The following is an 11,740-nucleotide window of genomic DNA, read 5'->3' on the forward strand; positions in this document are numbered from 1 at the left end:
CCCCTGCTCTTACAGCAGACGCTCCTCATGTCCCGGCTCCCGCTCCACAGAAATTGCTCTGCTGCGATTCCAGGTTGCCGCTGCGGGTGAGGAACTCGTGCCGTGCGAAGCGCAGGAAGCGCGGCCCCTTCCTCGCAGCCCCGAATCGCCGCGAGGTCCCGCGGATCAAAGCAGCCCCCTGCCCCATGCTGGCTTTTAGCAGTTCATCCCCTTTCTGCAGACTTCCAGTTAGAGAGTTAGCTCCAGCATCCCTGTGCGTAGTAGTTATTTAGAACAAGGGGAAAGCCAAACAAAATGATCAGGTCTGCAGGAGCAAAGTGGTTAATGCTTGGAAGGGTGGTGGATTTGTCAGGATTCATTAGATTTTCGGTTTCCTCTCCAGGGAAAATTTTGCACGGGCAGAGTCAGTTCTCAGCTATGTCAGTGCACATGCAGGTGATTCTGTCAGTGCTGGGGGTAGCTTCGCACCTGTGTCAGGACAGAAACAAAACTCCGCGGCGTTGCCCTCCTCCTTTGCGCCTCTTTGCTCTGGCACGATGGAGTTATTAGCTGAAGCGAGTCCTAATCTTTTCCTCATTAACCTTTCATTAAAAGCAAAACCAGAAAACAAACCTGAGACACACACACAAAAAAAGCCTCAAAGCCCCAAACATAATTTAGCAAACTGAAAATAGGAAAAGCACGTTTCGTTTTTTTCCAGGAGGTGCAATTCCAAATAGGGAGTGGAAAGCTCGGTTCTCTCTTACAAACTGATACAGCTACGAATGCATAAGCCCAGACGTAAATTATGTTAAATTTCCCTCGGTGGAATCAGTGTAATACCCATCAGAAAGCACAGTATCTAAAAGAAACAGTGATCGCAAATAACGTAGATGTGGAGAATGTTTTGGAGTAAGTGACTGTGTTGTGCAGTGCATAAAAACGTTGCTCCTGGCTCCTCATCTGTTTGTTTGTGTCCCTGGCAGGCTTCAATGGCTGAGAACAGTATACCTCTATACACTACTGCTTCCATGGGAAATCCCACTCTGGGCAACTTAGCCAGTGCGATGAGGGAAGAGCTTAACGGTGCAATGGAGCATACGAACAGTAACGGGAGTGACAGTAGTCCAGGACGTTCCCCTATGCAAGCGATGTAAGTACGGAAACGCGCCTTTGGAGTCCTTCCTTCACGCTCTGTTCCTGAAGTTCTTCCACTGAGCAGCGGAAAGTGGGAATCTCCATTTCGGGATGCGCTTAGGTTGACGGGAGCGTAAAAGGGCCATTTACCAACTTTTGCATAAAACCGATCAGCTCAGTCCAGCCTGACAGGCACACGGGGCTGGAAAATTGTTAACTCGTTTGCGGTTCTCTTCTTTGAATCCCGGACCACGGGGTTACGCAGCCTCTTAGGCCACTGCTGCTCTTTAAGAAAATTTTTCGTTTCTTTCTGCTTCAGTCTGCCCGCGCGTAGCAGAGCTGGGAAATGGGCTTGTTCCGCGGGTTTGAAGGAGAAACCGCTCGACACGCGAGGGTATCGCCGAGCGTTAATGATGGCGCACGCGAAGGTCTGCATGATTTATAGATTGCTCTTAAAATATCAAAAGGAAAATTAATAGGAGCATCACAGCAACAGACGGCAGTGTAATGAGTGCATATATAACTGCCCGCGCGGAGCAGCGGGCGGCAGCGGGGCAGCGAGCTCGCGCCGGGAAGGGCAAGGCGGGAAGGGGGTGATGCCCCCGGGGGTGCGGGCGCTATTTACGGGGTGACGGAGCGAGTTTGCAAAGCTGTAAATTCCCCACCACCACCGCCCTCAAATTACGTCCCCGATAATTAGGAGCTGGAGAGGAAGCCGGAGTTTGTAAGTCTTGCAGTTCTCGAGTTCTAAAAACTACGTGGGCCGGGCGGCGACCGGCGCGAGAGCCGCGCTGCCTTGCTGCTGGCCGCGCGTTAGCCGCGGCTCTGGAGTTACTGGCCGCCCTGCCGCAGCCCGCACTACTCATTAAAAAGGAGAAGCTAATTTGCAGTCTTTTGCTTCAAAGTAATTTGAGTAAGGGATTTACAAAAGTACGACTAAATCAAAAAGTAGAAAAAAATTAACCTAATACCACTGTAGTAATTAGTTGTGAAACTAATTAGCATTTAATGGCAAAAAAGTTTCCCACCTGCATAATGTGTTGTCAGAGGGGAGGGGGCACGAAGGAATCTGAAGCTCTGGGTACTTTGATATTTCAGCATTTTAAATCAGTGCACAATGTGCTTTGAAAAATAAGCTTTAAAGATGGCAACATTCATTTTTAATTAATAATTAATTTAAACATTGTCTTTTACCATTTACTTCAAAACATTCAAATAATGTGTTTAGCTTTTCCAGTGATTGTTTGTGCAGTATTAATTATCTTTCCCGAAGTAGCGTTACATGACACACTTCCAGTCTATCACAGACGGATTCGTCTGGAGGCAGTTTTAGTCACAATTTGTTACGCTCTGCCCATGACCACGGAGGGCTGGAGTGAAGGAGGGGTGGAGGGACGTGGGATTCCCCCCCGCCCCTCGGAAATCAGGCTGCTCCCAAGGGTTTCTCCTGGCCTAACAGGCAGGGATGAACGTTTATGATGTTGCACTAATCCAAGTAATTATTTTTGTAAGTTCAAGGCTTGTGTAGTTCACGCACTTCTCATTTCACCCAAGGTCTCGTTGTCTTTGAAGGGACTGTGGGGCGGGAGAAGTAACCGAGCTCGGCCCGGCCGGGGGGTTCTGCGGACCCGCGCGTGGCCTTTGTTGCCCTTTACTCTCTTTGCACGCCGATACCAAGGTGAGGGGCACGGAGCAAGTACTGGAGAGAGAAGGGCCGGGGGAGGGAAGCCTCCTTTTCATTACCCACCAGAAAATCCAATTTTCCGTTGTAATATGGAAATGATTGTTTCCTGAGTGTTTTCATTTTCTCAGAATTGGTAATATATGTGTTCTCTGCTGAACGTTTCTTTTTGCTTAAGCAAAACGTGGCGAGGTGATGTTCCAGCGCTAGTTCCGAGTTTCCCCGTTAAAGTGGTGTTTCTGCGTAGATCGAAGGGATCTGAAGGCAGAACACCGTTCAAACGTCACAGGGTTTACCCTGTTTACTAAATATAATTACGAGTCATTTCCAGACGCTGTGCAACCTCTTGCTTTCAGTAAGCATGCTTTGTTAATGACCTTTTATTTTTTTTCCTCGGAACAGATTTCCTTGTCCTAATGCAAATTATTTTTTAAACAATTTCACCATATTAGAATAAATCAAGCTTTAAACTTTATTGTAAGGTTTAGAGGACCTTGTTAACATGACAGCTAAGAAGTCTAACACTTTAGCTGAAGTCTTATTACCGCTCATTCGTTTCCTTTTTATGACACATTGAACCACAGCTATTTTTTTTTTCTCTCTCTCTCTCTCTCCCTCCTTTTGAAACACTAGAAAGTAGTCGCATAATTACAGCTTGGGGACATAACACTTTCATCCTGATATGCTCCAAAGGTAGCCACAAAGCAAACCACTCCATGCTGTGTGCACCACCAGAACACAGTGGCTTTAAACAACAGTCAGCTTTATTAAAAACTCCTCTGTTCCCAGAGTGGACAAACAAAGGAATTACTCAGATGTGAAAAGAAGGGGAATCTGTGTTCAGCAAGGTTATTTACTGTTAACCCCTTCTGGAGCCGTCGGCATCTGCTCGAAAGGAATGTGCTGAAATTCTGCTGCTCTAAAAAAGAAACGCCAACTTCTTTTCTTTCTTTTTTTTCTTTTTTCTTCTCTTTTCTGCCTGCCCGGCCCGTTGCCTTCGCTGTAGATCAGCGGCTCGCTTGTCTTCCCCCCGCTCTCGGGACTTTTTGGAGGACGGAGCGCGGGGACTGGGAGTCGCTTTGCCGCGCGGCCGGGCAGCCAGCGTGCGCTCTGCCGCCCGGTCGGCCGGAGACGCCCTCTCGTCGCGGCCTGTGAAAACTTCCCATCTGCCTTTTCCAAAATAGCTTTTTTAAAAAAAAAAAAAAAAAAAAACACGAGCCCAGCGACATCAGCAACACACAGGCGACACGCCGGACTTCTAAGCTGGAACAGCGGTGGGCATGGTCACCGCCGTGAAGAGCACGGCACGCGCTTCATCGGCCTTTGCGCCCAACCTCCCTTTCCCCCTTTTCTCCTGTTTTTCATTCCACGGTTTCCCCCAAGCGCGGACCCCTCAGCCTGTTGATAACATCGGTTTTTCCGGCTGCCGATGCGATCGGCGTCGCCGCGCGCAGGCCACGAGGCCGTTGGCGCGGGCGGACCGGGACAAGGCGAGAGCTCGCTGGCTTCAGCGGGTGCTGAGGTGGCCAGCTGGTCCCTCTGACTCTCGAGCCTTCTCCTCCCTGTCTGTGTTTTGCCCTTTTCCAATAATTACGCCAGGCGGGGTGTTGTTTCCAAATGAAATAAATAAATAGGGAGCGACGTAGCTTCCTGCTGTACAAGGCGGTGGCTGATCCGCTCCGATCACCTGAGACAGGCAGAGATGCTTCTGGCTGGTGCCCTGGGTGCGCGTTCCCTCTTCGGTGATTTATTCCCCCCGTCTGTCAGCGCAGCAGAGTACAAAAAGTGTTGTCGGTCCTCCCTATGCAAAGCATAAACTAAAATGCCGCTGTTTTCAATCACTCGTTTTGAAGGAAAGCTGCGTGAGGAGCCAGGAAGTTCTCGCAGCGGATGTTTGCCCTTCAGATCAGGTCTCCACGTAGCCCGCGTGAAAGGGTTAAAGCAGACTCGAGGAGGTGGATATCAACTCAATGAGAGTCAGAGTGGGACTTGAACTCATTAACACTTTATTTTAAGGGATTGCCTACAACATCAATTATTTAGGAAGCAAACAGGGTCTCCATTGCTGTGTCGCATTATTAATACTTGGTAATGTCAATAAAATCCTACTTTCCTCTCAGGTCCCACCAACAAGACACTATTGACTCACATGGCTATTTTACATTTCAAAAGCTGCCGAGCCAAAAAAAAAAAAAAAAAAAAAGAAAAAGATAATTTGTATTTGTATAGGATTTGTTGTAAATATGATTTACGGACAACATTTTTCAATTGTTATCATACCCGTTTTGAATGACCAAGCCCCATTCCCCTGCGGGTTATTCGTGTGCTATTCCGTAATGAGAAATTTGGCAGAGCTCATCTCTTTAGTACATCCGTGTGCCCACCATGAGCTGGGGATCATGTTCTGCCTTGTTTACAGCTGACAGCGTTATTATTCTCGTTAGGACTGTGCTTTCTTATCGCATTGTTGTGTTGAGCGAGCCTTTTCCTCTCTGTTTGTGTTTCCTGGCAGGGCTTTTCTTCCCTTATTGACAGTTTGTAAAAATATGCATTAATTTGGAGTTTAAAGCATGTATCATGGTGTCTCTTTGCTGTGTTTGCTTGAAGTTGATTAATGATAGACCCTCGCTTGGGGTCGTCCTCTGGAGAGTTGTCTCGCCGCTTGTGCATGTTAACGAGCAGCGCAGAACACACAGCGCGCGGCGGCCAGCCCAGCCTCCACCCACGCGCCGAGCCGCCCCGTGGCTTTCCCGCTGCTTATTGCCCTTATTTATCTGAAGATTGTATTAATCACCTTAATATGTCAGCGGAGAGCGTTTTCCCTGAGTCCCGAGAAGGAGACCCGGCGCGAGCGCTGCTCCCCAGACGTTTTCCCCTGGAAGTCCGGCGGGCGTCGCGGGCGTCTTCGGTGGCGAGCCCAAAAGTTGAGGGTCTGCTCTTAGGCCCGGGTCCGCGTGCCTCGGGCGTGCCCGGCGCGCCGGGGCCTCTCCCCAAACCCTCTCAGCTGCCCTAAGCGTTTTTACCGAGGAGCTTGCTGATGGGCTGCGTTTTCGTTTTTGCAGGCACCCTGTGCACGTCAAAGAGGAGCCGTTAGACCCAGACGAAAACGAGGGGCCGCTATCCTTAGTGACAACAGCCAACCACAGTCCAGATTTTGATCACGACAGAGATTATGAAGACGAACCTGTAAATGAGGACATAGAATGAGTATGTCTGACATCATCATCCTGAGAATGAAGATTGGAAGAACACGTCAAATTTAGCTGTGAAATCTCTCCATTTATTGTACAGTCTGGAGGATTCTCAGTCCACTTTGACAACTATGAAATATGTTAACTCTTAGTGCCATCAAGTATCCCATTTGGGAGTATTTTTGATTTTTCTACTTTTTGTTGAAAAAAGGAATTTGTACTCTGTGCATTGGATGGACTTGTTTGGTACTTGGGATTTTCCTCTCTTACAGTCAACATCAGTGTTGTAAATTTGCTAAACTGATTCACTTGCATTTAGCAGCCAACTTTGGACTGCAGGTCCTGCCAATTTTGGACACTTGAGGACATCAAACTGAGCATGTACACCTGAACTGCAGATCAAGTCTTTGCCCAGATTTTAAGGATTCCAATGGACAACATATTTGCACAGTACTGCATGTTGATTATCACTGCCTTTACTCCATTTTTTGTTTTTGATTTTTTTTTTTTTGCTTCCATTTGGGATGGGGAAGGCCTGTGTGTGCACATGTGTGGATATGTGTGTGTGCGTGTGAGTGTGTATATTGGGGAGGGGTTAAAAGAAAAATTATCCCAAACTTTTTAATGTATTGCTTTTATTCCCTCGCCCCACTTCTCCTCTACCGTTTTAAGTTCTGACCTCAGGCCTCAGCTGGGCCCAGGGCCTCTTGGAGGCTTAAACGTTTTCTGTACTTTGTGATGAATGTTAATAGGTGTTTTTATTATACGAAGCTGAATGTCATTGAATTGTTTGTAGTTTTTTCTGTCATTCATTCCAGTTTCCTTCAGATGCCACCATGTTTTCTTTAGCTATGGAAAACATTCCATTTCGGTGTCTCTTTTTGTGTTGCTGTTTTTTGAAAAGGTCCCAAATGCTGCACTATACATGTGGAAGGGTTGTCCAACAGGGAGAGAGAGGAGAATGAAGTACTGCAAGAATGAGAATGAATGACAGATGAACATAGAAACACTGTAGGAAGCAACACAGATTCATTCCACAAAGCAGTATTTTATTTTGGGGGGAGGGTTGGTTTTTGATTTTTTTTTTTTTTTTTTTGGCAGCAATGGTGAATATTAGCAAATGCCACAAAATGGAACAGCACAAAGAAATGTATGCAGCACCAACAGAATTCGCTTTATTAGAGGATGAATAGTAGTACAGTGGCAGGTTCTCGGTTCTTTAACACGAGTATTAATGGATCAGCAAATCTTTCTGGAATATCTAAGATTACCGAGATGGGCACCTATACATTTATTATACAATTCTTTTTTTTTTTTTTTCTTTTGCATTTGCATTTGCATTTGCAAATAGTGGTTGGAAAGATGACTTCATTAAATTGTTATTGTACGTGGCGATGTTTCACGGTTAAACATCAGTGCAGGATTGCTTGGTGGCATTAATCTGTTTGAATACAAATTAGATTTCAGATTGAACTTGTTCCAGGAGTTAATAAGGACAGAGCCCCACTAATGCTAAAGTGTTAATTTCAGCTGTGCAAATTCTGTACTGCAGTTAAGATGGTTATGCAATATTACACCAGCCAGTATCGAGATCTCGCGCTAGAAAACGGGAAATACAGGAGAGAATTCGCACTGGGGCTTGTTAGGCAAAGCTGGCAATGCTCTTCAAAGCAAACCTTACCTACAAAATTTGTCATTATAGGTCAGTAAACCTTGGTCACCAAACACCGAAACGTTTTCATTCTGCAACCACTTTTCCGTCACTCATTTATTTATGTAGGACTGTAGCTTTTTTATTATTTCCAAAAGCCTTTCAGAGCTTAATTTATATTCTTCCTTGTACCTTTTTTCCTAAAATTACCAAAGATATTACACAAAGGTAAATTATGTTCTCTGTTATATGCTTTATCTTATGAAGCCAAATATCCTCTTATTGTTGATCAAAGGAGGCTGAAGAATTTAGAGGGAAATGACAAGATGTGGGCTATTGCTAACCTGAGAGGGAAACTGCTCCTTTATTCTAGTAAATTTAGAAGGCCAAGCAGATGTCTGAACCAAAGTTGTTACTTTTTAGTTGTAATTCTTTACAGTGACCAAAACAGAATTCTGTAAAGAGGGATGGAGGAGAGCTTTTGAGGCTAAAACTAGGAAACAGTGTTACTAGTGGAGCTGTGAGAGGGGAGCTTGCGGAAGCAAAGGCACAGTTACTTTGCAGAAAATTAGAGTATGAGATAAAGGAGACAGTTTAATAAAACACAGAAGAGAACAGAAAAGCTCCCACAATTTAACTGGACCACATAATAGTATTTCTAGAATTAAAAGAAAAATTCTTTTGGTCTTTTGGTTTTACAGATTGTGTGCCACTTCTGTTTCGGGACTGTGCTAGGACAACTGCTTTAATTCTGGTTGATCTTGGCACATTTGCTCGGTTTTGTTTAGTTTTTGGTCAGCATTTTTCATAAGGAAATAACACTCCTGTCCACTCATAAGCTTTGGTACAAGAAATTTTATTGGCAGTTACTTTTATAAAACTCAACTCTGCTTTCTGTTTCAAAAACAAAAAAAAGAAGAAGAAAAAAGAAAAAAAGGGCAGTCTGTGGTCATTTGAAACATTTTTTTTTTTAATTATATCCAGGCAGCTTCGTGACGTGCCGGCGGTAGCCAGATGGGGATCATGAGAATTGAGCCCTGTGCTTCTAAACTGAGTGGTTTGCTGGTTAGTTTGGTATTCAGAAGGGGATAAAAATCTGGTAGATTAGTTCATTCTCAGCATGTGTAGCTAGACATGAGTAAAGATAACAGCATGAGAAACTGTTAGTACGCATACCTCAGTCCAAACTGTTAGGGAATGAGTAAATAAAAAATACATTTCACTCAGTTGCACTTAGTTGTATGTCTTGCATGCTTAGTCTAAAGACTGTAGCAAAAATTAAAAAAATAAAAAAAGAGAAAAAGAAATAAAAAATTAGATTTTAACATATCTGGCAGGTGTCACAGCCTTGCAGAAGAACCAACTGAAAATCTCAGGCTTTACATCAAGCAAACTTCACTATGATTTTTACAATTCTGATACTGTATCCCTTTGGATATACAGTTGCTTCTTTAGGGAGGGGTTTATTATGTTGTACATATATATCCCACTGTGTCTGTGTGAGCCTTTGTCTTCTGGGGGGCGGGGGGGAGGGCGGAAAAGGTGGAAAGGTCCTTTTTTTAGATATCATTCCTCAAAAGGAATAAATGCAGACCTGTTTGTCAAAACACCTTTTGCTTTTTGTGCAACTGCTTTATATTAACTATACTAAAAAATAGCTTTGAAAAAAAAAAAACTACTGTATGTAATGGAATTGCAGAATACGCTGCACATGTATTTTATTTAGTTATCCTTGCTTTAAGAATATTGGATGACATTTGCTGACATGTGGGAGAAAATCCCTGACTTTTTTTTCAGCTTTTAAATTGTAACATAGTTGACAGATTTTTTTTTTTCTCCTGTTATCATTGATTGAAGCATTTTTTGTACAGTTTTTGTGTTTAAGCTGTTTTTTTTGATACTTTCCCACCCCTTCTGTTATCTTACCACTGCCTTTTCTGGCTGTCTTAAACAAAGTTCATATATTTGAAAGGAAAAAAAAGTTGTTTTAAAAAATATGTTTTTCTCCTGCTGCAGTAAATATTTTGCATGACGAATTCCAGGGTCACACTTTCAAAGTTTATCAGTGAAGTAGTGATTAATAATGGGGAGTGTCAAACTATTGAACTTTTGTATAAAAAAAAAAAAAACTTTACAAGGTGCCAAGATGTAAAGACAATTTGTTACATGTTTTTTTTCTCAAAGAAAAGCGTACATTATGAAAGTAGTACCATGTATCAGGTAAATCGCTGTCAGGAATGAGAGTCAAAGCCTTCCTTGTCCACAAAAAAAAAAAAAAGTTTGTAAATGTAAAACCTGTTAGGTTTCTGCATTCAACTAGAGGTGAAATGAAAAATCAAGGCTTATGTAGAGTAAGTGACCACAAAATACTACCTTTTTTGATTCTCGCTCGCAAGAGCTCAGCCCCAGTTCCCGTCATGCCCTCTCCTGGAGCTCAGGCTTCGGGACGCCAGCGGGGCAGGGATTCGGATTCTGCAAGTGTCGCAGATCGGTAGATATTTTATATGTATACACACATAAATATATATTAAAAAAAAAGTTTTTAAAAATAATTTTGAACTATTGTAGTTTTCAGATTCATTATGGCATGAAAAACCTGTTTAAACTCTTTTTGAAATCCTTTGGTACCTTTGGTTTTTGAACTCGGACTGAGTTTTTAGATGTTTCAGAAGTCATTCAGCATTGCAGCCTTGCGAGGTGGATTTGCAGGAGCGACTGCGTTTTAAGGGGCCCAGAGCAGTTGACAAAGTATCTTCTACCCATAAGCCTTGATGAAAATGGTACAGTCCAGACTGTTAGCATGGTGCTTCGTGTGTATGTGCTGCCAGTAACAAGATTTTTTTTTTTTTGATAAGGCATAAAAGAAACTCATTCCTTACATCAACTGTAATTCCATCATTCCATGTCTGTTGATACAGACAATAAAAAATGTTGTGTAGTCAGTACTAATTACTGACATTATAGCATTCTCAAATGCAATAAAAATGCTGGTTGTTCACACTGGTAATGCAAGTTGCCACGTGCTACGTTTGTGTTTGGTTTTTCCCCCCGCAACGGCCCTCGCTTCGCCGCCGCGCGGGCCCCGGAGCCCAGCCGTCGTCGCGGCGGACCCAGCGGGCGCCCTCGTGGCGGTGGGTCTGCCCGGCCGCGCCGAGCGGCAAGGCATCGGCCGCGCTTGCCGGCCGGGTTGGACGCGGCCGCGGGCTGAGGCCGGAGCGCCGGGATCGGTGAGGACGCCGTCGTTGAGAGAGTTCGTCCGCTTTTCCGAGAAAGTCAATCAGCGCTTGGCCGCTGGGTCCGCTGGGCGTTGAGAAGTTGAGTCCCTCCAAAGGTGGAAGCATCAGAGAAGGGTTTGGGGCCCGCTCTTGCAGATCCTTCCCCGCCCCGTGACCCCGCGGGAGGTCTGCTAGCGGCTTCGGCAGGAGGGGTCCGGATCGCGTCCCGCATACGCCGGACCGGGGGGTGCCGCATCGCCCGCTTAGTCCGCGAGGCCCTGGGCAATCACGGCCCGAGTTACGCTGTCGCCTTAGACAAACTTCGCAGGGAAAAACCCACCTTCTTTTCTTTTCCAGTAAGCACACGTTTATTTTCTTCATCAAGTTTTATAAAGAAAAATAAAATGTTTAATAACTAGCATTAGCAGCAAGCTAAAATTTCAGAGGAGCGGTTTTCATGAATAATTCATTAAAATTTCACATCTGCAAGATTAGTCATCCAAATAAAATGCTAATGTCAAAAACATGCACCGTCTATAATATTCTCATCAAGAAATCTTTTTGCATATAATGATAAATGCTTAAATTAGTACAAATGATTTTATAAAAATATTCTATCATAAAATTATACCAGATAACTACTTTTTTTGAGGGGGGAAAGAATCTTTGCACACTCACCTCTCTAAACTGTATCGATTGGTAGGTTTTAATAGAAGGTAGAGAATAAGGTTGGTTTTCACTTATGTGTTACACTTTTAGGACTAGTGAAATTTTAGTAAAGTGTCCACTATTTAGATTAGAATTGAATTATTTCTTACGTCGCTGCTGGAGCATCCCAATGCGGATTAGAGCAGGTGCCACCTTGCCTCTCCGGGCATCCCCGCCC

At 44.3% G+C, this 11,740-nt stretch overlaps 1 protein-coding gene across 12 annotated transcripts in view; it reads left to right on the top strand.

The window, feature by feature from the left end:
* FOXP1 (forkhead box P1) overlaps positions 1-10,646 on the top strand; it is a 370,707-nt gene extending 360,061 nt beyond the window's left edge. For 9 of the 12 annotated variants that reach the window (XM_062585707.1, XM_062585705.1, XM_062585708.1 and 6 more), the window contains 2 exons: positions 966-1,132; positions 5,860-8,865. In XM_062585707.1, coding sequence (XP_062441691.1) covers positions 966-1,132; positions 5,860-6,004 — 312 coding nt within the window. In that variant the 3' untranslated portion in view covers positions 6,005-8,865. Of the gene's footprint in view, positions 1-965; positions 1,133-5,859 lie in introns of all 12 variants that reach the window. The other 3 variants (XM_062585701.1, XM_062585713.1, XM_062585712.1) reach the window with 1 other exon arrangement.
* The last annotated feature ends 1,094 nt before the right edge of the window (positions 10,647-11,740 follow it).

The sequence above is a fragment of the Rhea pennata genome, chromosome 12, assembly GCF_028389875.1.
Source record: "Rhea pennata isolate bPtePen1 chromosome 12, bPtePen1.pri, whole genome shotgun sequence".
Taxonomy (NCBI): Eukaryota; Metazoa; Chordata; class Aves; order Rheiformes; family Rheidae; genus Rhea; species Rhea pennata.